The sequence below is a fragment of the Haemorhous mexicanus genome, chromosome 3, assembly GCF_027477595.1.
Source record: "Haemorhous mexicanus isolate bHaeMex1 chromosome 3, bHaeMex1.pri, whole genome shotgun sequence".
Lineage (NCBI taxonomy): Eukaryota > Metazoa > Chordata > Aves > Passeriformes > Fringillidae > Haemorhous > Haemorhous mexicanus.
The window spans coordinates 85,994,456-86,021,619 of record NC_082343.1 but is presented as its reverse complement, the minus strand read 5'-3'; the positions used below and the strand labels follow the sequence as shown (position 1 = coordinate 86,021,619).

General features: G+C 40.7%; 1 protein-coding gene and 1 long non-coding RNA gene across 2 annotated transcripts in view; one reads left to right on the top strand and one right to left on the bottom strand.

The window, feature by feature from the left end:
• Positions 1 to 21,959, bottom strand: part of LOC132325361 (uncharacterized) — a 161,196-nt gene extending 139,237 nt beyond the window's left edge. Inside the window, exons 1-6 of the long non-coding RNA XR_009485925.1 lie at positions 21,591 to 21,959; positions 20,283 to 20,372; positions 18,526 to 18,594; positions 16,057 to 17,759; positions 15,597 to 15,707; positions 13,492 to 13,712 (exon numbers count right to left, since the gene is read on the bottom strand). This is a non-coding gene — a long non-coding RNA (uncharacterized LOC132325361). The remainder of the gene's footprint in view (positions 1 to 13,491; positions 13,713 to 15,596; positions 15,708 to 16,056; positions 17,760 to 18,525; positions 18,595 to 20,282; positions 20,373 to 21,590) is intronic.
• On the top strand, positions 1,042 to 13,198 carry IRAK1BP1 (interleukin 1 receptor associated kinase 1 binding protein 1). Its single transcript, XM_059842573.1, has 4 exons — positions 1,042 to 1,348; positions 7,872 to 7,937; positions 11,758 to 11,888; positions 12,878 to 13,198. The coding sequence occupies exons 1-4, from the start codon at positions 1,088 to 1,090 to the stop codon at positions 13,146 to 13,148; spliced, it is 729 nt and encodes a 242-aa protein (XP_059698556.1). The 5' UTR covers positions 1,042 to 1,087; the 3' UTR covers positions 13,149 to 13,198.
• Positions 21,960 to 27,164: the final 5,205 nt, after the last annotated feature.

Genomic DNA, 27,164 nt, shown 5'->3' with positions numbered 1-27,164 from the left:
ATTAGGGTTTCACTGGCTGGAAAGCAGAAAAGGACAACAGGTGGAGCATGGACCCCATGGCAAAGTAGGCCAGCTTCATCCTGGGCTGGATTAGGGGAAGCATTTCCAGCAGGTCAAGGGATGTGATCCTTCCCCTTTGCTCAGCACTGGTGAGGCACACCTGGAGTGTTTCCTCAATTCCCCAACACAAGGAAGATATGGACATACTGAGAAAGTGCAACGAAAGGCTGTGAACATGATGAAGGGACTGGAGCATCTCTCTTATGAGGAAGGGCAGACAGAGCTGGAACTACAGCCTAGAAAAAGAACAGGGAGATCTTATCAGTCTATATTTAGATGCCTGATGGATGGAAGACATGGAAGCCACGCTGCCTTCAGTGTTGCCCTGTGACAGGACACAGTGGACAGAGATTAAAACACAAGACACTCCAGGTGAACATAAGAACCCTGTATTTTTTACTCCGAGTATGATTCAACATTGACTTGGGTTGCTCAGGTTCTGGAGTCTCCACCCTCTGAAATATCAAAAATTCAACGGGACATGGACCTAGGCAGCCTGCTGCGGCTGACCCTGCTTGGGCCAGGGCATGAACCTTGTCCTCTTGTCGTGTGCTCAGTCACTTTCATGGCTGGGTACCACCCTCGGACACTGCCACGGCAGCGTCCCCTCGGCGAGCGGCAGAGGGACTTCCCAGGCAACCAGCGACATGGTAGGAGGATATAGTCTTAAACTGCACCAGGGAGGTTTAGGTCGGACATTAGGAAGAATTTCTGCACAAAAAAAAAAGTGATTATAAATTAGAAGGGAGTGTCCAGGGAGATGGGGGAAGTCACTCGGGAGATGTTTTAGGAAAGACTGGACGTGCCACTCTGTGCCACGGTTTAATTGGCATGGTGGTGTGCGGTCACAGGTTACACTCGATGATCCCAGAGACCTTTCCCACCCTTAACGACGCCGTGACGACACCGGTCCCGGCGGGAGCGGCAGGCTCCGGGCCGGCGCGGCGGCGGTCGGGAGCGGGCGGGAGCTGTGACGTGGCGCCCCAGAGTTGCCATGGTGCCGTGAGGGGCCGCCATAGCCACGGCCATGCCGCCGCCCGCGCCGCCCCCCTCTCGCGTCTTCGCAGAACTCGACCCGGCCCCGGCCCCGGAGGGACGCGTCGAGTCTGCGGCGCTGCCCGGGCGGGAGGTGCATGTGAGCGGCAGCGCGGAGCTGAGCGCCCGCCCGGACCGGGCGCGGGTGTCGCTGCGGCTCAGCAGCCGCAAGGAGGCGGCCGAGGCGGCGCGGAGCAGCGTGTCCCGCCGGCTGCAGTACATCGCCCACACCGCCCGCCTGCAGGGCATCCCGGTGAGCTCCGCCGCCCGGGGCCCGCTGAGGCGCCGGGGCGTCCCCGGGGGAAGGCGAGGGGGGGCAGCAGGCGGGGCAATTCCCGGTTCCCGGGAGGTTTCCGGTCCCGCTCGGCAGCCGGCCGGGTGCGGCGCCGTCCCGCCGGGGCGGCCCTGAGGAGAGGCGCCCGCGGAGGGCCTCGGTGCCGGCGGGAAGCAGGGGAGTGACGGGTTTGGAGCTCTCGGTCCTCTGCCTTGGGAACCGCTGGGAAAGCCTGCCTGTCTTTGGAAGGCTGCAGCCATGCCAGCGGAAAAGGTGGAATGTCGCTACCCGGGCTTTCCAGCAGGTTGCTTGTTGAGCATGTGAAAGCCGTCCTACTTCGACTCCCACAGTGGTGGAATCGCCGTCCCTGGAGGCGATTAAGGAAAGGCTGGACGTGGCTCTCAGTGCCATGGTCCAGTTGGCATGGTGGTGTTCAGTCTAAGGGTGCACTCTATGATATCAGAGGTCTTTTCCAACCTAATTCTGTGATTTGTTCGTGTAATGCAGCATTCGCCCAAGCATGCGGGTGAAACTGATAAAGTTGTACACAGCAGCATAACCTGTACCTCTGTGTGAGAGAGTTACACAGCAGCATAATCTGTACCTGTGTGTGTGAGAGTAACTGTGATGACCAGAGCTTAGCAGCAAATAACAGAGCTCTTTCCTCTCTCTCTCTTTCTTGTTCTACTTAAGTAGAGAGGTTTTGAAAAACATGGGGTATGATCACGATAGCTGACAGAAGTGACAGAAGCCCTTTGTGGACCCAGAAAGTTTCTTTACCACGATGTGTGTTTTAGCCTCTGAAAGCAGTTTTGCAACAATGAAAAAATCAAAGACTTACCTTAAAGCTCTGTCCAAACAGTAAATGCTCCATAAGAGTGATATTTGTCCTAACAATTGTGCTGATGATGTTTTTGGATTTTGCAAAAGAGTTTTGGACAGTTTTCCACACATAGGGCTCTTAAAAACAGAAAAAAACCTGGTTTTTTATGGAATAAGCAGTTGTTTTCAAAAGTTACTTCTTACTGAAGTTCCCCAAGAGGTTTGTGCCTTTTGAGTGTATTCACAGTTAAGATGGGGGGTAAGGGAGATGTACGAGTTTGCTATGAAGACCAGATTTTTCAATGGAGTGAAAAGGAATTGCAGAAGGGTTTCCTGATACTGCATGATGGTACAGTGCAAGTCAGAGTTAGTAAATGCAAAGTAAGAGAGTAAGTTACTTGGCCTAAACAGTGAAATTGCGTGCCCACATTTCAGATGCTGCATGCATTTGAAGATAAGTACTGGCACCAGCTTTCATCCCCAAAAAATAGCATTCCATGGGGTTTTTTTGAACTGTTATGCTGTCACTGTAGCATCTATACAAATTGTTCAGTAATAAAGAAGGCAGTAAAGAAGACCACTTAGCCCCTGAAAAAGCTCATATTGCAGCTCTGTGACTAGATGACACAGGGACACGGAGGCTGCTTTAGGCTAGGTATTGATCATGGCTGGGTGCATGTCTGTCACAGGCAGCATTTGTCATGGGTTCCGTTGCCATTGGGATGACTGGTTCAGCCAAAACTGTTTCATATTTGTAAGGGATTACAGGTTAAATGCCTTCAGTGTCTATTCAGTGAGTTAATAGGAGTTTGGAGCAGTGGAGAAGAAGAGAAAGAATGGAAGAAGACAAAGCAATTCAGCATGCATTCGTTCTTATTAGTAGAGAAAACGCTAACCTTTGTACTCACCACCATGGTGAGCCATCAGATTATAGGGCATTTTTGTCCTGACTGTAATTAAGTAGTTCTTCAGAACATGGCTGTATTAGAAAAGATAGTTGCAGATATTTACCCTACAGTGAATCTGAACAACTGACTTCCAATTTTGACTTGATACTGATTGAATTGGGACAGCCAGGAGCATCCAACATGTAGTGGCTGACACACAACAAGAGTAGGCAGGGTGTTAAATAGGTGAGTGTGCTTAAGAGGGGCTGTGTGCACCACTCCAGGCTAGAAAAAAGGATTGCAAACTGAAGTACGACTTGGACAAACAAATGACTTTATTTGGGTTTATAACAGGTTCATAAAAGTAATGCGAGCAGGCAAGCAGGGTGGAGAGTGGGCTGTTTTTACAATGTGAGAGTATTCGGTGTCTTATTATAGTTACAATAATTTCACAGTAATCTTTTTCTCTTTCAAAGATGCTGTGTGTTGGAGAATGGAAATGTTCTTTCCACTTAGTTGAGAGACTGTGAAATGCTGCTTGAGTTGTGGGTTTCTCAGTGTTAGCAAAGTGTTAGCTCTAGGGAACTCTGAGAAAAACAACATGAAGTTATTTTTTTTCAGCGTAGTTCCCCACGGTATAATTTTTAGTGCTTTGTTTCATCCAGTTTTAAATCACTCTACTGCTGGAGCTTTTATTTGCCTTGCAGCTTTTCCACTAACAACTCTCACTGCTGGCAATTTGTTCTTAACTGCATTTGCTAACTTCACTTGCAGCTAATACCATTCTAGACAACTGTAAAATTAATGTCTCCTCACAGTCCCCATATGGTTCTAGTTGTTGTGAGCTTATCTAAGGCCTCTTTAGAAATCATCTAACTATGCTATATATTTATTTTAATTAATCCACAGAACAATTTTCTTAACCCTTATTGTTGCTATAGTAGGAAGTCTGTGAGATGGGAAGTGCATAACCTTTGCAGCAGCAGGAGCTTGCATTAGCAGCTTCTCAGGAGGCCTGGGGGCAGCACCCGATTTCCATATACATTTACACAGGATTTTAATCAGAAATAGATGCACATAGTGGCATTTATTTATAGAGTGCTGTAAGTGTATGCAGCACTTCAGAGCACAGAATGTGGTTTCCCCATTGATTTTACTTTCCCTGCAGCCTTCAAAGCCATCTCCCTTAATCAGCCCAGCTGCTCAAAAGCAACGTTTTCTTCTCTTTCTCTAGAAGCAAACAGATTTTATATTTGCCAGCTATGATTTATTTGGGGAGTGGTGTGGAGATGACACTTGTTTTCTTTAATGGCAATATCTTACTGTTGGCATTGGCACCATGTTTAAAATAACAGTGATAATATTTGTTGAACCTGTCAGAGTGTTATAGAACAAAACAAACCATCTAGCAAAATATATCTAGTAGGCTCTGGGTTAGAGATTGTCTGAACTGGGATACCTCCCTTGGATTTATGTGCAATATTCTTCATATTTCAAAACTTATTCAGGAGTCACAGTTATGGATGCACATCCATACAATCGGTTAAAAAGGTTTTAAAGTTTGCTCACTTACTTGCAAAACCTTCCAATGACAATATATCCCTGACTGAAGGTAAAAACCTGTGCAAGGCATTGCCTTTTTTTACATTACTATATATTTAAACAAGCATCTTCAGAGAACCCTGCATTTGCTGACCACAAATCTGCTTTTTGTCTTTCTTGTAGTAAGAATATTACATATACTGTTACATATACGTCTGTTATTTCTTCTTCAAGCATCAGAAACTTTTTCACCATAGGTTTTTGGGTTGTCATTCTGTCATCTCATGCCAAATAGACGAGACAGAGTGTGGAGATGAGAGGCTGGAGCACAGCTACCCAATCCCAGAAGGTGCTCACCATCCTTAACTATGTGGAGACACTGTGGATGACTGTCAGAAGACAGGAGTGTACATCAAGGCTCTTACTAACCATTTCCATAGTGCCAAGAACAAGAATGCCGTGATCAGATGGAAGAAGCTAACTCTTTTGATTGTTCAGATATCTTTCTTTTTGATAATGTGAAGTTATACTGGATGTATCAGTTCAAATGTACGAGTAGATTTTAGGAGACGTTTTCAAGTGTCTCCAGATATTTTTTATTTAAGAGTTACACATGTCAGCATACATTACCCAATGGGCATTAGCATACATTCCAAACTATAAATGCTTTCCCTTGCTCAGGCTTGGTTTGTGTGTCATAAAAGGGTCTCATAGTTTTGTTAAGTCGTTAGCCAGGAGCAGAACACAATTCTATGTGCAGATGGGCTGTTCTCTTAGTGTGTTGTTGCATACTTTTCTCCTTGAAGTGTGCTTTTGCTAACTTACCCATTTATTTTTTTTCCTGTTCTCTTCTGGGGAAAAGAGCAGTCATTCCTGTAACCAGCCAATGTCATGAGGGTGGACACAATGGTCCTATAACTAAGACATTGTTCAGAAGTAGCAGATAGGAGGAAGGGCTATAAAAGTTTGTGTTCAGTTGAAAAGAGTGAAAATATAGAGCAAAGCAATTTCTAGACTTGATATGCTCAATGGGATATTGACTATCTTTTTTATTTTTGTTTATTTCAGAGTGCCTGAAGCAGTGATATGATGCCACATAAAAAATTGGCTTTATAAGCAGAATTCACAAGTGTGATTCTGTTAAGTTGTTCAATGGCTTCTGGGGTGATTGAGATACCAATATTGTTATATTAGTTTAATTATTTTTTGTGATTCTTGGCCCACAGATTTAGAAAATAGAGAAAGTTATTCCAGATGTCCAGAACACCTGAAGTGCAGCTTTCCCTAAGTCACAGTGAAAAGTATTTCTTCTGTGGCTATTGCAATCAAATGGGTATTTCCTCAGCCAAAATATGAATGGTAGACATAAACAGTAGGGAAGAAAAATTTTTGCTTTTGAAGTAGTCTCAGTCTTGATTCCAATTTAAAATTCTGTTGTCTCCTACCTGTCTTTTCCATATCTTTGTGTGAACACAGTCACAAATGGAAGCCAAGTATCTAACAGAAAATATATCACAGAAGGCCACCTGTTATGACTTCAGCAATTATTTCATCCATTTATCTTCAGTAGCACATACAACTACTGTCACATTTGGTGGGATTAAAATTAGCTGTGAAGGAAATTTTGTAATACGTGGTGCAAAATGATCTTTCACTCTGCAATATTGATCTTGCCATAGTGCTTGATGCCACAGGATGGCAGTGTCCTTAAAAACACAGGAACCTTGGGAGGGCACAGCCAAAATTCTAAGGCTTGGATCTGCTCAGCAGGAAAGAGAACCTGTTTTTAAAAAGGATTAAGGAGAGGGAACAGGGGAAAAGAAATGCATTTTTTTTATGTTTACAGTTGTGTTACAGCACAGCTATTTCTGTAAGATACGAGTTGTAGTAGTTTGTGTTTTCTGTGTGGCAATTTCTATAAGATACATGAAACCTCTGGGGAAAAATCTTTCTTGGCAATTGTAATTGAATTCTTTCATAAACAGTAAGATTTACCCTATCCTGTAAATTAAATGAGCTGTTGGTGCTAGACTGCCTTGATCACTCTTTAGCAAACCCCAGCCAGCCACATAAAAGAAAAAATCCAGCTTTTATGGACAACTAGCCCTTGCTAATCTTTGCCCTTACTAGAAGAGACTTTCTGAAAATATCTAAAAATAGTGCTGTTGTGCTTAAATTTGAGCACTACCAATCGATCATGATACAGATTTTGACATTTCATTTTTTGTAGACTTTTATTCAATGGTAATAAAACCATATAATATTTTAAAAGGAAAATGCTTCTCATAGTTAATATCATTTCCATAAACTTATGCATGCATGCATGCTACATGATAAACTTGAAGACTTGAGCATCTGTAGGAAATACTCTGACACAAAGCATCTTTTGAATGTCAGCATTGAAGAAAATATTTCCTATGCACATAAATCTAGTAAATAAAACTTCTTTAGTAACTGGGAGGCTGGGTGTCTGTTTTACTGCAGTTCATAGGTGTTACATGCAAAGCTACAATTAAACTGTAGGCTGTGCTTTTTTCACAATAAATTGTTCGTTCAAACTATTTACTGTAGAGCGAAGTGGGTGAAAAATATGTGACTGTTAGACCAGTAGCAAACTGATCAAATATTCACATGTAAGTGCAGTTATTCTGTATCTTCCTGAGTTCAGTATCTTATTTATGTGTCCTACAGGATTTGCTAGCTCTCTGTGCAGCAATTATATTGACCAATCTAACTGCTGTTTATGCCAAGGCATCACTGGTGGAACAGCCTTTTCCAAGGGTTGCCATTATGCCAGAATAATAGCAGTTCAATCTTTGTTCATATAACCTTGCTACAAGCAGCTGCTGCTGCTAAAATATCTTAAAATAGGGGCCTAAAAAGCACTTCTCACATACTAACTTTCTAAAAGCAATTGAAGCTGCTAGATTTCTTGTACCAGGTGAATTTACAGTTACACACTAATACACACAGCTTCTACCTAGCAGCTACTTTTATGACCTAATTGTTCTCTTCAAGGGAATAGCAGCAAAATCACATTCTAGAGCTACTGTATAATTCACTTAGAATAATTCAAGAAATCTTCGTTATCCAGCTAGTTTTTAACTGAAGATATTTGCATGGAAAATTCAAAATTTCTGTTGCAAAGTCATAAGTAATATGCCAAAACAGTTCAGCTTTTATAGGACATATACATACAGCAGATGCTTAATTTCTGTCTTTTAAGGTTCTATTCCTCTACTTTGTTTTAGGATGAAAATATGACTGTAACAGAAGATTTTAGTAGAGAAGAAAATACTTACCAAATGGAAGCAGAGGTATGTATTCGACCTAACCAAAAATAAAAATAAAATTCAAGAATAAGAAGTGTGTCAAGGACCTATAAAAATTTGCAGACTATCTTTTCTCAGTCCAAGGAACATAATAGCAGCATAGGCCAAAAAAACTGTTTAAGGACTGAAGTTTATAGCAGAGTTCAGCTGCAGTCTTCTGTTGTGTGCAGAACTTGTTTTCCTCTCAGATTAATATGTGCTTTTTAAATGTTACCTGATGCTACAGACTGGCATATTTGGTTCTGGGGCAGTGTAAGCAAACTTACTTCTTACTGAACTTTCCTTCTCCTATAGCCCTTCCTGCCCTCTGCTTCTTGCAAGGCATTGATGAGTTCAGAAAGCTGCCTCAGTTAATAATCTTTTTTTTTTTCTCCAGCTCAGCTTTTTTTTTTTTTTTTTTCATTATTTTATCCCCTTGAACTGGGAGCAAATGCAAGATCTGCTTAGGCCACAGTTGCAGAGCACCTGGACTTTGGTCTGTTCTGTACAACTCTGCCATCAGCTTGCTCTAAGTAAAGTAAAGGTAGTTGTTTCCTGGGTAATTGGCTCAGAATTTTGTAGGTAAAAGGTGCTCTGTGAAATGCAGATATTATGGGAATAATCCCATTTACTTCATTATCTGCTAAGGAAAGTATATATTTGCACATTCATGCCATAGTAGGAAATAAATGCTGTGCTTGAAACATTCTCTGAGGGAAATTATGTGTGTTCAGTTAATGTATTTTTTAGACCATAAAACTTTAATCACTACCCAGCAAGTTTAGAGATCCTTAGAAAGTAAACCTGGAAGCCTGCAATAAAATGATAGCTGGTTTATAGAGCTGTGGTTTAGAGTCCCCTTAAACAGGTTCAGCCTCCTTAGTTTGCTTGCTTTAAGGCATATTCTCATCTGAATAACACCAGTAAATACAGAAATTATTGAGAATTTGGAGAACAAAAACTGGATTTTAAAATGAGTCTTAAGATACTTAAATGGTGTGCATTCATGTTCTGAATGACTTCAGCTTCGTCGTGGAGACACCTACTACCTTGAGAGCTTAAATCACCATGTTTTTTAGATGACCTGTACTTAAAAATTAATAAAACCCTAATATTAATTATTATATGAATTATTGTTTAGGCTACAGACAAGCTTAGGCTTACAACTTCAGTCTTAAGTGGTAACTTAACCAATTATCTGTCTTCTGCTATTAGTTTTTATACAGCAAGGATTATATGTGGAAGGCTAACTGCTTAGATTTAGTGTTGATTTGTAAGCAGCTTGGACCAGCTGTAATTGCTGTTGCAAAGTTGTGTGGTTGCCTGGGACCCCGGGGGTTGGAACTGGAAGAATCCAGCCCCAGTGCTGCTGTTTTGGCCACCCTGCCCACTGAGGTAGCAGTGTGGCCACTGTTAATGCAGAGATCAGTCTCTCCTTGCTTCTCCCTTTATGTATATCCTTGTTTCATTAGTGCAGCTTCATAAACCAGTAAGGTTCCATTGACAAGCATGTTTGCCTGCTTTAGCAATATAAATGAATTTAAGACTCGCTTCCACTCACTTCCCTGTTAAAGTTTGCCGTTATATCTGTGTTATATGTAAAGTCTTGGACATCCTGTTTTACTTCATTCTGTAAACTCTTTACCATTTGTCTCCTGTAAAGAATTTTTAGAAGACTGAAAAATTCCCAGGCATGTAGCTATTTAAAAGTATAATGAAGAATTCAAGATATTCTTTCAACTGTAAGGAGATAATTTTAATTCATGCTATAACAAAGGAAAATATGCAGAAGAATGAAGTTGTTTATAAGATCACAAAGCTTTATTATATCTTTATCATAATAGTTCATTTATTGTGTGATGTTCTCATGGGAGGAAGGTTATGTTGGTTTTGTGATTTCTTAATACTTCTTGTCATTTGCAGCCTTATCCAAACCTTGGAATGTCTCTATAGTTTTGCATAGCTTCATGTTGCTTTTTTCACACTTTTTAACCTTAATAACTGACAAAGTTAAAACATTTATTTGCATTTTAATGTTGAAGTATTCTCTCTAATTGTAAGTGGAATGTATTAGATGTAGCTCTAAATGAAAATTGTGATTTTTTTTTATTTTTTTTAGGAGGGGGAAACAGCAAAATCAGCTATTGCTCAGTTGTTTTCTGCTCCTGAGGGTATCTGATCAAGTGGGCTTTTTTAACAGTAAAGTTCCTGAGTGCCGAGAAGTGCCCCAGTCTGAGCAGTTTATCTCCTGCTTAAGACCCATAGTTCTTCTGTTTCATCTTTTTTTTTTTGTTTTATCCCCTAAAAGAAACAAATCTTGTAAATGCTGATGGCAATCTGGAAAACACTATGACAGTCCTCATAGTGAGACTTTCCACAAAATACAGCAATGACAGTTTCCTGGCAAAACATCACAGGGGGATGTGTGCTTTTTATATGTACAGCAAGAACTCCCACTGAAGAAAAAACTGCAGGTGTAGCCTCATCTTCAGTCTCTATTTCATTGACACTGCACCTTTCAGAGCCACTGAACCAGTGCAAGGATCCAAGCCAGGATAAGGTTCAGGTACTACACCAAAAGGCTATGAAGGGTAACAAGATGGGAGCATTCATTACTTTTTTACCTTACTCTGCATATGAAGTAGCTCCCTCCTCCCTCACTGAGAGACTCAGCTTCCTTGAATTAACTCATTGTGCACAAGGTAAATCTCTGGTATGCATACAGGAAGCTGCTGCAGTGCCACTGGCATGCTGCAACTGGGATTTCTATGTCATATCTCTTCGCTGGGGTAGAGTGATGCATAGACTGCAGCAGCCATAGGGGCAACTGTATGTCCCAAGTGTTGGCAGTAGAATTTTCTTTACTGCAGGTTTTTTCTTCCACTCCTGTGGAAGCTGTATTAGTATGCAAAAAGAAGGGAGTAGGGGATAAGAGAGAAGGTGAACCTGACTCATGGTGAGAGGGCAGTACAGGAAGTAAAGATGAGGTTTTAGGGTTTTTTTAAAAAAAGTTAGGGATCCAGGATTTCTGATTCCTGAATGCTAGATCAGCTCAGTGTCATTGCTTCAGTCCTGGCAGCTGTGCTTTGCCACAGAGAAAAGCTGGCTTCTGCCTGGAAAGCTGCTGCCTGGCTGGACTTTCCACCAGAAAAACTGTTGGACTCTGGATCCAGGGCTGATAGTGATTGCTGCTTCATAGCATTTGATAAGGACCTGAATTCCTAGTGCATTTTCCCTGCACTGGTTAGTTGTTTAAATTGTTTTTAATCCAAGTCTGAAGTGCCCAGTTCCCTCTCAGCACTGCAGTGAGTCTGTTCAGACAACACAGGATTTGGAGCCCACTGCAAGCTGAACTGGGCTCGGTTTAGCTTAATCTCATAGTTGAGGCTTCTTTAATCTAATGCTTGGAATTAAAATGTATTTTTCCTTCATGCACAATGTTTTCCACATCATTTTGTGTGAGCTTCTGCATAACTAACATCTAGCAATCTAAGAAGGGATGAACCAGGATGCATCTAGTCATGTGCACCAGAGCACATTCATTCTTCACATTATCTGCATACCAGGAATTCCGCATTTCCTCAGGAAGGGATTTCTTAATCCTCAGTTTTAAACTATTTAAGAACTTCTTTCTATTGCAAACCTATTGCTAGTCTGTAGGGCTGTATAGAAGTCTTATAAGTTCATAAATGTTGGAGTTGTATATGGCACTAGTATGTTTAGTTACCTTGTAGATGTCTGGCCTTACACTGATTTAAATAAAAGTGCTGAGTCATAGTGGAAAATGAAAATGTTACTCATATGATGTCTGTTCACTCACTCCCAGGTCTGTATCATATTCAGTGATTTTGGAAAAATGCAGAATGTTTGCAATCTACTCATTGAAAAGTTAGGAACCTCTGTTACCATCAATCCACCTCATTTCTACCATACACCAGAAGCCATAGACACACTTCGGTAAGTTCTCTCTCACACCAAAAGTCTTACAGTCTCAGTTAAAAGGAATACATAATTTATGCTGTTTGCACTGGGAGCAAGTAGTTTCCATCACACCTATTAATATTTATGTTAGAGATTTCAGTATTTAAGTATAACTTACAAGTTAATGCTGTTCAGCCTAGAAGATAGAATTTGTTCTTGTCCCTGTGCAAAAGCAGAATGTAATAAAAATTATTTTCTCACTGATTTCCACTGGAGTATAATCTGCTGTGAATCTTAGGTCAACAGAATTTGTCTTTGATTACATCATCATTTGTAGATTTCATTTGTATTTATTCATGAGGGCGCAATTGTGTTACCAGGTGTTGATAATTTTAAGTACCTTTGCCAATTCCCATTACTGTTAGCTGACATGATCCGGAAAGAACCATATGTGGCACTTCTCAGCATCAAAACATGCTGTCCTAAGCTCACAATCTTGATCTGTTTTAAGCATTGACTATTCACAGTCCAGGCTTCTCTCACTAAGTGGGAGGGACAGAAGGAAGTAGTCTTGGTTGGGATTTTGCCTCTTGTAAGAAAAGAACTGCCTGGTCCAAGCAGCAAGCTTAATTAGCTGCTGTTAAAGGTTCCAGAGATGCCAAAAGTGAATGTCAGAGGTATCTACAGGAGATCAGGAAATCTGGCCATTGATGTTAAGCAGGTGCTAATATACCTTGCAGCTGAGCCACTGAAATGCCTGGAGCAGGGGTTGCACTCAGGTGGATGCCTGCAGCATGCACGTGTTAGAAATGCTTGATCTCATCAGAATTAGTGAGGATGCTGACATTTCCTCCACACACTGTCCCCTCAATACCCAAGCTGTGGCTCAGAAGCTGGGGGAAGGTGATGTGCCTTAGCATCTCTGCAGTTACAAAACCTGCGACGTTAACAACACAAAGCTTGGCAGGAACACTGGTACATCGGTTGAACCTGCTTGTTATTGTGCTGCTGCTTCCACCTCTCAGCCGCCAAGTGTGTGTCACTGCCGTGGGAAACACGCGCCGGAAAGCCCAGGAAGTCTGTCAACTGTTTGGCCAGGCGTTGGGAAAACCTTTATTGATAAAAGAAGAGGAAACAAAAGAATGGGGAGGCCACATAGACAGTCACCTGTCACTCTCTGCTGATTCACAGACTCTTCAAGAAAGAATCCAGAATGCTACTGCTTATGCGTCATGTAGAGTGTTTGCTGCTTTTGAGATAAAGGGAAAAGAAAACAGGAGAAGCAAATTGCCCTAGAAACCTTCGAATTCTACACTTCTAAATAAAATTTTTATGCCTTCTTGTGATTTCTGATTTTTTTTACTTCATTCTTGTGGTAAGTCTATCCCCTAAAATTAAGGTTACAGTTAATTCTGAAAGTACAGTTCACAACTGCTTATTTTTTTCCTGGCCCCTGTAAAACAGCAAGATATTTGATGTACCAAACGTTTGGCACACCTGGCTGAAACTGTGCTATATCTGAAGCTGCACTTACCTTTCCTCCTAAAACTGGAAGGAAATTACTCGCCATTGCTGAGTTGTGACAAACTGAACGTGCATTGTGTTTGCTTCTGACAAAAGTGAGTGTCCAACATAAAACCTGCTTAGGACTGTTTTATTTCATCATAGAAAAAAATATACATTTTATCCTGGTGTCTGTTTGCTCAGTTTTAAAAAGGACATCTGTTATCTGGATGTACATTACATGTACAGACACTGAAGTACTCAGTCATGAGGGTAGAGTTTTTTCAACCATGGCTGCATAATGTATTTCGATCCGTCATATCCACTGAAGTAGGTTTCCATATCAGGGTGATACACCTGAGAAAAAAATATTTCAAGTTGAAGAAACATCAGAATTGGCAGTAAATATAAACTGATACTTAAATGTTGAAGTTACTACATTGTTTGAAAACTCCTGATGAGTTTTTAATGTACATAGAGGTACTTTCAATGGCATTTTCTGTGTACCATAACCAAATTTCTGTCATCAGAATAGCAGCTCTCTCCAAGTACTTTACAAATGTTGAACAGATCTCATGCGATGTTACAAGCTAGATTTACACCAGCATCAGTGTTTACAATCAGCACTTTCTCTTACTGAAGTAGTTCCCACTTGTGTTGCTCTAATTTGTGTACCTCTAACGCTTGTTAGAGGTATTTGGTATTTGTTTTAGCTGGATCAGTAAAGAAGCAATGGGGGGAATGGTGAAGACAGACCCGGGTTATGGCCTTAGGTCCAACATGAAGATGCAAACTCACCAAGGACAAGCCAAGCCTTGTCTTGATGCAGGAAGCCTGCAGTGAGTAGCTCAGAACTGCCAGCTGGGAAAGGATCATGACAAGTCTAAGCATTTTCTGATCTCTCAACTCTTTAAGAAATTACTGTGCCTGTTAGGCTGTACAAAAGGCTGAGTGAGGGCAATCAACAGACATTTTGAACTTGAAGCATGGCTCACCATCTGTTATTAATCTCAGCTAGACAACTTTGAAATACCTGTTTTTGTGAGCTTGTTACCAATAGTTTCTCTAATAATCTGCATGAAGAATTAACCTGCCATGTGGGTGAATAAAGCAATTTGATACCTTAAAAGCTAATTCCACAAGGTAAATATTTAAGATGAAGTATATGTTTCTCCTGATGGAATATAAAGGAAACTGAAGGTAGCCAGCTAACTGACCTAGTGGAAGGTGCATTTTTCAGACAGCGTGGGCAGAATCCAGTTTTAAATATTTATGATACTCATCTTGAACAGCATAGTTTCTGCTCCTAAATTCAGGCATATTGCCATATTCTATATTACAATTTGTGGCTAAACCAGAATGGACTGAACTAAGGCTTCTCCCAAATAAAAAAGGTGATTGTGTCACATTGTGGTTGAGAGGGGTCCTTTATGTGCAGCAGCACAGTTTTGAGAGAGAGCATGGAGAGTCTTCAGGCTAGTCTGACTTAGACAATTCCTTTGGGAGGTTTTCCCAAAAGGCAGAGGAATGTGCCAATTTTAATCTGCTCTGTTTGACTAGACCAAGTGTCTCCTGTTAGGTGAATGGTTCATCCAATTGCTGTTTTTTTAAATACAAAGACCCTGCCACTGTCCACAGAGAAGGCATCCACAACAGCATAGGGGTCCCTTGCAGAAAGCCACTTGTATGTGGCATGCATGCCTGAAGGCTGTTTTCTGGCTCAGAGTCTCAGACTAGTCTAAAAATCAGGTGTGCCTTGCATAAGCCGGGAATCAAAAGCTACTTCAACCCTGATACACAAAACAGAATTTTTGGCTCACAAAGAGTTTTGCAGTTAAGAAAGGAGACATTCTTCAGTCTGGGCAGCAGCTGAGGAGGAGCTGTTTGAAATGGAGATTTTTTCAGAGTAGAATTGAGAAACCAACATACTTTGCTAGATCCCCAGAAATCACAGTACAAAAGTCTGTGTCTGCAACAGCCTATATATAACGGAAATCAACTTGCTAAAACACTTACAAACCTCAGCAGTTGGATACTTCAAAGTGGGTACTACCTGAGTTTGGTCATTTTTCAGCTACAAAAACCCATGCTTGAAAGTACAGCAGTAATTTGTTTATCTGCTTTCTCTATTAGTTTTCACTAACTTTGCATCCTAGCTAGTATCTATTAAGCCAAAGGTCAACCAACTTTTAAAAATATAGAATAACAATCAAGTTGCAACTGAATAAAAATAAATACTACCTCTAATCCCATAATAACTGTTATCTCTTCCTCAGAAACATAAGCTGTAGATTTGCCAAATCCATTTGCTTTGTTAATTAGAATTCGATAGTAAGAAGTATCTTTTAGATCCTGTAAAAATTGAAAGAAAATAAAAAGCCTGAAAGAGAGATGATGACTAAAGATTACATATTATAATCAGTTAACTTTCAGTGGGCTTACAGAAACTAAATCCCCTTGAGATACATGTGTGTATATATATATATATATATGTATATATATATATATATATATATATATATGTATATATATATATACACACATAGCCAGTTCATTTTTGATTTTACCAATGTCAGAATTAAATATAAAGCAATCAGAACTGCAACACACAAAGTTCTTGGGATATCTGGAACATTTTTTAAGAGTCAAGAGTATAATTAAGTTTTTTTTCCCCACAGACCTTGCAAAAAACAAGACTTACAGTATCCTTGCTTTTTGTACATAGTCCCAATGCTGATCTCCTGCCACCCTTTTTCCTTCACAAGTGACAACTAAACTCCAAGAGAGGAAGAGACAAGTTCAGAACATAATGCCACCTCCAACAACCACAGTCCCTGGAAAGAGCTAAGGCAACTTCTATGTGTATATATACATGAATCTTCCAATAAAGAAGTGCTTATGAAAACAAATCCTGGGCCAGGGAATATGGGCCATGATATTCGCTGGTATCCATAAACACTCCTGGCCAAAGTTACCCACAATCTAAACACAAAAAAGTGATGGATGAATACAGATGGAGTTTAGGAAGCAATCAGTATCGATCAATGAACAGGCAGTGGCCTCTGCTCAGTGATTTCATAAAGATTGGAAGTCAGAGGAAGGCAAGGAAAAGGTGGGCTGAAAACTTGGCTGATGTTTTGAGGGATTTGCATGGACCAAGCTCAGTAAGCTGCAGCCTAAAGGTCAGAAGGCATTTTGCAAAGTGCTTATGACATGATAGGCAAAGGCAATTAAAACCTTAAAAGCAGCAAAGACTCTTAAACCCCTTGTCATCACTCTTGAAATTAAAACAATAAAGATGAACGCAAGGCTGCTGGGACAGCAGAGCAATGTAAGGTACATAAAAAGGATCAATGTCTTCTGGGAAATTCTTGGGGGTTCAGCTGGTGATAACACTGCTGAGGAGAAAAGAAAGCAAGGATGCAGGTGTTTTAGAAACCAAAGATGAGGAACAGTTGGATTAAAGCTACATCAGGGAAGGAACCAAATGCACAAAATGGGACTGAATGTCAGTATCCAGCTGAACATGAATTTTCTGCTACAGACGAAGATTTTCATGTTTTCCCCATTTTCAGTCTTCTGACTTAATAATTAGTATCGTCCTGCCACTTAAGCAGCAGGTCAGTGGCATGCTGCCACAGTATGCAGCACTGCATTACCAGATTAGCACTGTCAACAAAGATTTAGCATTTGATTTTCAAACACAAGGACTTAGGCAAGAGAAATTCAAAGGCTTTAAGAATTCTAACAGAAATGTGTTTTACACTCCAAGTAACCAGATCCTCAAAAATATTGCTTTTTCACTGAAACTGATTAAACACAGAGCATTACTTGCATTTCTTAAGTGCAGTGAAAATGCACCAATTATGGATAACCAGATAAAGGACTTAACAGCTTCTCAATTTTAATGACATGGCAGGAGAAATTCAGACATCATAGGTTGACACTGGTATTTCAAATACAACACTGTGTATAAAAAGTGAGTAGTTTTAATTTCAGATATGTCCACTACAGCCCTGACCAGCAAAGGTTAGCCACTGGTGGTGTAAAAGCCAAGCTATACCGGGACCACAGTGCAGAAGCAGCAAAGGTACCACTCAGCTGCACAGGTGATGCAGAACTCGGGAGTACTTTCCACTAGGATGGCAGGAAGTTGGTCTGTAACAGTGTTTCTGAGGGTATTTTAACCTGAGTTTTTCTGTGTATATATTAATAAAGCAATAGTTTAGTACATTCAGACCTGTTTCACTGGAGAATATCTGGGTTGTAGTTGTTCTTCTGGGGTGTTAGCTTTTACATCCCATCCAACAATGACTCCTGAGTAGCCAAATCTTCTGTGAATTATTACCTGGCCCACACGGAACTTAATATATTCAGGCTTTGGACTGTGAACATGAGCTGATGCTAATTTAACAAAGAAAGAGACTTAGCAAGGATAAAAGTTTGATCAGTTATATTAAACATTTTAACAGAAAGTAGTCGGACTTCTACCTGAAGAGAACTGATAATTAGATTAATAGGGGAATTAAAGAAGAACAGGTGTTTTGGTTTTTTTCCCCCAGAATATTAATTACTTTATTTTACAAAGGAACATCCACTAAGACACTTTTCTATTTGTATGCATTTGATATTACATAGGGATCTTAACAGAGCTTTAGAAAACATTAGCATGTGTATGCATTGACAGTTACTTAAGCCTTCCATACAGTATTTTACAGTGCTTACATGTGGTAACTTATTGTCACATTATTTTTTGCCAGTTTAAGTCACAGAATTCTTCTATTCAGTCTGATTAGGGACTTTTTTCCAGGAACAGCAGTCAACTATTTCTTTTTCCTTCTGTGAAATTGATCTAAATCAGCTCATTTGAATCAATTGAAAGCTGTACCACTGAAAGCTGTTTCATAGGTCAATACAAAATACATACACTGATGTATTCAGAAAAATACATACATATAGTTACATCATATTGATACTATTACACAATACAGGGAAGAGGCCTTGGATTTTATGTCTACTGCTTTGTTTACTGAATATTTTCAATCATGTTGAGAGAGATGAAAAAATGAAAACAGTCTGCCATTTACAAATTAAGTAAAGAAATCCACTATAGAAGCCTTATAGACAACATTATAAGTAAAATATGAAAGGATTGTAAAAACTTCAATACCTGCAAGATAAAAATGGGGTTTTGCTTCATTGTTACCACTTTGTTTTGTTCTCTCCATAGTACCAATTCCTAAAATGTAAAATTAATAACTCAACATACAAACAAGTTCTTTAGAAGCTGAGTTTTAATAATAATCAGAAGGTTAATTATCCTAAGTGGAATACTGCAAAGCCTTTGATACAAACTTCTCTACAATTTGAAGCCTGCATGAATTTTACAAAAAGGAATTTGTTCCAACTGGAAAAAGAGGAAACTAATTTTACAGAGGTGACCAAACACTATTCTGCACTCTGAAGAATCAGCATGATTCTTCAGTGTCTTTTGTAAAGTCTTTAAAAATTGGTTTATACTGCTGTGGACAAGGTGTCCAGCAATGAGTCCCTGCCTAAGGCTACAGTAGATGCAGCTGATCCTTCTGCACTAGACTGAATTTCATCTCAATTTAAAAGGTGGGCAGTAGGGGACAGACATGTTTAGAAAGGGGAAATGGCTAACATTTTTCATTGCTATAGTAATAAAGAGAAAGTGTAAAAAAACAATGAGAAAATGGAACATTTCCTTCTGCTGGCAATGTAACAGCAGCAGTCTATGAACAGAGGAGTTCGGGTAACATTCTGCATCCATACTAGCCAGCAAACCATTGGTGCCAAAGAGCTACAGGTTGTCCTAGTCTCCTTCCTCTTTGATGGTACCTTTCAGTCTTACCTCCTTCACCCTGCCTGGAGGAAAGTGAGAGCAAGTTCCTGTGCAAACAATGTTTTTTACAAAAGTTTTGTAAAAAACAAAAGTTTTACAAAATGTGTAGAAAGACTTAAGGCTGATAAGTACCTCTTAACAGAAAGAGGAATGGGCAAAATCTTAACATGTCTAACTTTTGTTAAAACAGCAGCTAATATAGAAGGTCTCAAATGACATTATTTTTAAGATAACCAATTCCTTATAAAATATTCAGAAGACACAAACAGCCCCAACTATATACAAATAATCGATGGATCATTTGATCTTTGCAGGCTTTATCTTTAGATAGGCATGGAGCTTTCCACAAAGTTGAGAAGCAATTTATGATGAACTTTAGAAGAGAACAGTTTCTGATTCCATTCATAGACCATTCCCCTAGGTTTTGCTGGGAATGAAACTAAGTCAGGATCCTCCACAGTTCAGAGGACTTGACACCCTTGATTATTGTACATGGATCAAAAACAAAGTAAAAACTTTGGAGTATTTCTACTGTACATGAATTAAATCTCACAAAAAGGCCCTTCAACAAACTGAAAGAAGTCCATGAAGTCCTCTTAAATTAAAATGGTGTGTATATATGAATGGAAATAATCTTACTTTTTCTAGATCAATCATTGTTACATGACCAATAATCAAAATTCACTACTTAGCCCACATATTTTCTGTCTGTGATTCCTAATTAAGATTTTCTTGTGCTACAATATAGAGCATAGGATATCCATCCAGTGCTTTAGCATCTGATCCTACAAACATGTAGTTGCTTTCAGTCATTAATTTGGCTAATTGTTCTGCCTTCAGAGTCAGATGAGTTTTGAGGATAACATGTACAGGATTACTGCCCTGAGTTACGTTTAGTTTCACATGGAGTTCAGTTTTGATGTTTGTGTGAAAGTTCCAGATCAGTCTGAAAAGCAAATGAGAGATATTTCCTCTTTGTCACTTACTTCCCCCACAGCACACCTTCCTGCTCAGAACAGACCATGGCTGAAATCTCCTAGGTGCAGACAGTAACATCCTACCTTGTCCTCGAGAGCCACAGCTTTAAACGATCTGCCCACGCATCCAGACTCAAGGAAGATCTTGTTGAGATGCTCCAAGAGGCAATTATCCTTTAGGAGTAAAAATGGTCATCATATTGTTTTTAAAACCTCCTCTAGTATTCTTATACAGATTTTTAATATTTAAACTTTGCAGTTTCACTTCTGTAGCAAAGAGAAAGAAAGGGTCAGTGACCATGAACAATTTCTCCTCAAGATTAATATCAACACTGCAAATGAATATTCTTTCAGTCATCACTTGTACCAGTAAACCATATGTAAATTTTGGAAAATACCATTTTTCCTTACAAGATTGCTTTCTTCCTGTACTCGGACCACAGGAATTGTTAAATTACATTCAGATTCTGCAGCTTCAACTGTTATTAGAGAATAGAGAGCATGAGATATTTTTAAAATGGTGTACATAATCAAAAGACTATTAAAAAAGCCTACAGGTTTTTGCATAAATCTAAATAATAAGTGGTTGACTCATTCTATGAGGCCTGAAAATTATTTCACTCTGGGTCTTTATGAATAAGCCAAGCTTAGTTCTCTTTTCATCAGACCAATCCTTTGCTCTTCCTGCTCCATGCATTGGAATTCCACAGATGAACCACACAGCCAGCGCACTGCACAGGCCACACATACAACTGAGTCCCTCTTTGCATGGTTCATGTCAAGATGCCAATGTTTGCCAATGGATGCCACTATCAAAAATTTGGATCTGATGTAATAGTCTCCACCTTTTATTTGGAGATATGTATGTGGGATTCTGTCAATACACGGTTTCTTAATTCATAGACAAAATGGCACTCCTAACTTATCTCTTAGCATTGTCACTGCCTGAAGTAATTACTGTGAGTGAATTTTATTGGTTAAGAGTCTGTACTGAGTCATACTATGCAAGAAAATATTTTATAACAGTAAATGTCAAAAGGTAATGGAAAATTAGAACTAATGTTATTTAATCAAATGCTTAATTTTCATCTTTTGAAAGGGACATAACCCTTAGTAATGTATATTGGAATGTCCCAAAAAAGAATGAGGTTAAGGCACTCATGCAGGTTAATAAGATTTTTATGTGAAGAAATCAACAATTGCTATTTAAATTTTGAAACTAAATACAGTCATATTAAGTCACAAAAATGCCTGAGGTGTGATTTAAATGTTGGTTTTGTATAGGAATAGCCAATCCATGCAAACCTCAGCTTTCCAGGACAAAGTGTCATTGGGGATGAGAAAGAGAACTCTCTTACAAATAAATGCAGTGGGGAAGGGGAGTCTTAAAACCTTTCTGTTATTTGGATGCGCTCGGCAGAGTCCGTTCCGTACCACTGAGATATGAAATACTGTGCAGGAAGAGCAAAGAGCAGCATGGAAATCTGCAGAGCTGCAGCTGCATTGATGTGAGGCATTCCAACAGGAAGTTTCGTCAAAGACACTTCACTGCTCCCTACTCTGACAAGAGGAAGAGAAAAATTTTAAAGAGAGACAAAATATGTAGTTGTGAACTTTGCTGTATAAAAGTTTCCTTCAGGTTGCTTTGCTGGTTCACAACATTATGCACAATCTGTACTCAGGCATTTTGGTTACAGCTGGAGCACACTTAATTTAGGCCACTTAAACTGCATTAAATTTCATGGTACTTATAAAAGCTAATAGAAGACTAAAGTACACAAGACAGCAAAAACCTGCTTTTAAAATTTATACAGGCATCTCTTTTGTCTGTAAACAGAGGGGGGGGAAAAAAAGAAAAGGAACTGGGAATTTGTATGGTTGTCCAATTTGCAGTAAAAAGCTGATGTCCATGAACCAAATTTGTTGTGCTGCTTTGTCATCTGATTCAGTGCGTTAGACATGTCTGGCATACCAGACTGATGGCCTCAAAAATAATCTGTTTGGATTCAGTGATAACTGCACATCTGACAGAACTAAGGGGTTTTTCTTTCAGGTGGAAGGCGCTTACAGCACTGTACCAGGTTGATCATGTGCCACACTCCCACCACTTGATTAGAAAAGGATGTGGCATCACCTCTCATTCCCATAGGCACCTGAAACACCATACCAGTGCATATTCATGACTCTTTCCTCCTTCCCCAAACCATCAAGATATTCATCTTCACCTGAGGAGCGCTTACTGTCTTTACATCTATGAGGCTTTTTCAAATCAGAACTAAGACGGGCTGAAATTTGAGACTTGTGCCTTTTACACAGGTGTTCTCAGAGTACCCAGGTTTACTGCAGCATTCACCCACTGTCTGTTGTCCAGGAGCAGCTGTTGCAGCTCCTGCTCTCTCCTAGAGTGAAATACTCAGCCTGCAAGCAGAAGCAATTCACTACAGTTGTGTCCAAGTTGCTTCTAGATCCTGCTGTCCTAATTTATGAAATATGCAAAATAATTCGGGTTACTGTAATATACACAGCACATGTGCACATGTAGATTTATGAAAACTGCCCAGCAGAAGTAATCAAGATCACAAAACAATACCAAAGGAGGTTCAAAGAATACTGCAAGGAATATCTTAGGAATATTGTAAGGAAAGTGTGATGAAGCCTTACCACAAACTGTATTTTTCACTTCTGCATCATCTGCTTTAGAGCCACCAGTAAAGAAAAAACATCTCCTAACCTCCTTTTAGACGTTATCAGTAGTTGTAGAGTACTTGTTTAGCCCTGTGTGTTGTGGGGGGGAGGAAGAGTCACAGTTCAGCCAAATAGCCATGAGCACCCTGCGAGGCCGGAGGGCTGGAGAGGATCCGGGGGTCGCTACCACCCGCAAGAAGCGCGCTGTACCTGCAGCTCCCGAGCGGGGCCCGAGCCGGCAGCGCCCGGAGGGAGCCGCAGCCGCTCTGCTCCTGTGCCGGCCCCCGCTGAGCGCCGCTCCCGGCCCGACCCGGCTGCGCGCCCAGGCGGGAGGCAGGGTGGGGGCCGAGCAACAACACCCTAGAGGAGCCCGGAGAGGCGAGAAACGAGCTCTCAGCCGGGTGGGAAAGTTGTCCCCTGCTCTCGTCTTTCCCTCGCACAAAAAGCTCTCAGGGCAGAAGGATTTCTTAATCTCAAAACACAACAAACACCCACGTGGACTTTTTACACCCCGACAGTTTTAGAGAGATTAAAATAAAGAAATAAAAAGTGTAATTTATTTCTTCAGACTAACTTAAAGAAAGTAACATTTTCAACTTCCTTACCTAGGTATTTTTTTCTGTGAATGTGGATGAACGAGTGACTTGAACCAGCTATGAATAGAAGTCCGGTGATAGTTCTCTCATGCGAAGTTTATGCAAAATATGCTGTAACCCAGCCCTGTAAGCCAGCCTCATGCCGTGCCTCTCAGAACGCTGTTGGTACTTCAGAGAGCACCTGGTGCGGCCCCTGGCCCGCCGTTGTCGCAGCTGGATGCCGGCACGGCTGAAACAGAAGCGTCCTCAGTGGTTTCCGTAGCACACGTGTCAGCAACAAAAATTCCGGGCCTGCCCCTGCTGGGCTGCTGCAGGGGGTCAAACCCGGCCGTGACCCTCATCTGTGCCACGGGTTTCTGTGGTGTAAATTCAACAGCAACCAGATTTGCTGATGGCACCCAAATCAGAGTGGGAGGAAACAGAGGAGGCAGACTCAAACTGCAAATGATCCAGAGAGATCGGAGCAACAGGAACATTATAGACAAGAAGAGAAATTCATCAGTGGCAAATGTTGAGCCTTACCAAGAGAAAGGACAGGCTGTAGCCATCACTCTCTCTCAAGAGAAAGGACATGCTCTAGCCATCACTTTCTCACTGAGCACAGCTCTCCAAAGGGCAAGACTTTGAAAAAAACCAAAAATGTTATCAAGCCATACCTAGTGAACACATGCAATCCAAGAGGCCAGGCCTAGGATGCAATTTTATTGATGGATTTAAACCTGTGCAACATGGCAGGAATGCCCAATTGAAAACTCACATGAATACTAGCCTAGGCTAGAAATACAAATTCTACCTAAGAAAAATCGTTTTTTAATCATAGAATCATAGATGGTTTGAGTTGGAAGGGAACCTTTCAAGGGCACCTAATCCAGCCCCCCTGCAATAAGCAGAGACATCTTCAGCTAGATCAGGTTGTTCAGAGCAACCTATTTGCCTCACAGAGCCCACTCCAAGGAGAACAGACTCACTGGGGCCATCGTGGCTGTGTTTGCATCATCAAGCCCAGGCTGCAGTAAATGCTGAGACCTACCAGCTCCCTTGAGCAAAACCTCAGGAGCCGTGTAAACACCTGATCCTACCTCAGGGAGGCTGAAGGTTTTAGTGTTTTAGACTCAAGCAACTTGTTACTACCCGAACATTAAGACATCTTAATACAAAGTAAATCAATTGCAAGATGAAGATGCTTCTTTTGCAAAACAGGTTACTCCCCATGTGCTTGGGCAGAGATTTTCAGTGCAAGAGCCAGAAAGAAACCAGCCCTGTGTCCTCTGTCATGACTCAGAGGTGGGCAAAGAGGCCAAAGCCAGAGGAAAATTACAACTTCATAAATTAGCATGCAAGAAAAAAGAAGCAATCCTGACCATAAGAAAGGGCAGATCATCTGAAATTGTGTTAAGACAATGCTTATGTGAGTTTTCTAGTAATTTTTCCTTAACAACTTAACCACTAATTTCCCTTGTAAATTTTATTGATCAGAAGAGTTTAACATTAGCACACATTTTACAGCACACACTTTACAAGCATTAAACAGCATAAATGTTTTCAGTTCCAGATATTTAATCTTTCCCCATGTACTTGTGCATACAGACTAATTGGTGTCAGTGAAGGACAGCAACAGTACAGACTGCACATATACCCAGCTCCTCATGTTGAGATTTTAGCTGGGTAAAAATAGGCAGCGTATTGAGAGGTGATCATTAATTAAGGACTTCTAAGTAGCTCTTTTTTTAAAGTTTTCTACAGCTGTATTCAATTTCTTAGCAGTTCATGGAAGTTTACTCCATCTTCCTTAAGAGAATTCAAGTTTTGAATAAGGTGCTCAAATTTCAGAAATATAACCCCACTAGATTTCTCTGCTACAGAATACAAATACAGTAATTCTTTCTAATATTTTAATCATATACTAACCAGGTTTGCATTTTAAGTTCTGTCTTTATTATTTTGAATGTCCATGTTGAAAGTCAGATTCCATGGTCTGAGACAAAACACAAATTAACAGCTGAGGTTGCCTGGCTCTTGAATGCTAACATTGTTTGAAGTCAGTACCTTCAGGAACAGGTCTCTGCAGAAATTTGATGCTGAATGAGTTGGTTAGCTGCCTCTTGCTTTCTCCTTCCTGGGTTTTTGTTTGGGGTTTTTTTTGGTATTTATGTATCTAGCTAAAGTAAAATGAAAGGCCAACAGACCAAGTTTAGGTTAAAGTCTTCCCATTTCAGAGACAAGAAAAGGAAGCATGAAGGAAGTTTGTATGGCTGTTACCAGACTAGGAACATCATTCCCAAATTCTCTACCCTGTCACCCCTTCAGCACTCACACAGATTTCACAGTATAAGAGAAGATTCATAAATTCTCCCTGCAACCCTTTCAAACAGTAAATTAAGCCACTTGCAAAGATTTCTTAGCACAATATTTCTCTGAGCTAGAAAAACAACCAGACGTTTTGGGCTTTGAGTTTCCCGTTAACAGTAGTAAAATCCACAAAAATTATATTTTGCATTGTAATTTGTTGTACAGTAAGTCAACTTCATGCTATTTAAATTCCAGTCACATTGTCCATTGCTTGCTGGCACTTGCTTTATTTTCATATTTGCTTCAACTAGCAACATTGATTAACTTTTAAAGCCATTACACTCTGCCCTTTTATCTTTGGAAAGAGTGACTAACCTTTTCTGCAAAGCTCATGTTGATGGCTAGAGCAGTGAACACCAGCTTTGGCACAAAAACTTTTCACTTTGAAAGCAAAATGGTCAACTCCAACGACCACACAATTCCCTTCATTTAATGAGCATTATGGTCTGTCCTGGTTAGAGAGGGGGTGGCGCTAGCGGTGTGGGTGTGACCAAGTTGTTACTCTGTATCACACACTGCATCACCTGGACGGGACTCAGCAGGAAAAGCCAGGCGCCCTTACTGGAAGTTGGCCACTTGCCTCTCCTGCTTCAGCAGGAGGGTAACTCCAAAGCACCTGCAGACTCCATCCTGGGACACTTTTCTGGGACACGGTGCTGAGGCGAGGCTGTGGCGTGGCTCCCATGCGTGGCACTGCAGGGACAGTGATCAGGACAGCATGAAGCCAGCATCCCTATGGGACCATCCTCCCCTGCCCTGGTGTACAGGAGCGCTGGAAGCAGCAGCAAAGGCATTTGCACAGAACTGAGCTCAGCAGTGAGGCGGAGCAACCCCTACTTAGGTGACTCAGCTTCCAGGGGGAGTTGTCTATCACTGTTTTCCATTATTTTGGGCTGGAAATGCTAGCCATGGGAGCTCCCCCACCCCACTGCCTTTGTTTCCTGACTACCATGTGCGCAGCATGCAGGAATGATCATCCTCTTGCCTTTGTTTGGAAAAACCACATGGACACGACCCACAGGGAGTGTTCACTACCACCTTTGTTCTTGTTCCTGGTGGTGAATACCTTTCTGTGGTTCTCTTTTTGTATTGTACTGTGGGTGTCTTATTCCATCATTTCATGTTCCTGTAAGTTGTAAGTTGTTATCTCTCCCCATAGTCTCTCCTCTTTTGTCCCTCCTTTACTGGAAGGGGCTGGGGTGTGGCTTGTTTGGAGTTTAATTTCCTGCTGGTGTTAAAATCAGCCCCTGCTTCAACAGCATTGTCAGGTACCAGCATTTCACAACATCTGTTAATACTAAGCAAAGTCTTGATTTCTACACAAAATGAAAGAACT

What these genes read in the sequence shown, in the direction of transcription:
- IRAK1BP1 (XM_059842573.1), top strand. Translation starts at nt 1,088, where the DNA reads ATGCCGCCGCCCGCGCCGCCCCCCTCTCGCGTCTTCGCAGAACTCGAC. An exon ending in CTTACCAAATGGAAGCAGAG is followed by an intron (nt 7,938 to 11,757) that starts GTATGTATTCGA and finishes ACTCACTCCCAG; the next exon opens with GTCTGTATCATATTCAGTGA. An exon ending in GAAGCCATAGACACACTTCG is followed by an intron (nt 11,889 to 12,877) that starts GTAAGTTCTCTC and finishes TCCACCTCTCAG; the next exon opens with CCGCCAAGTGTGTGTCACTG.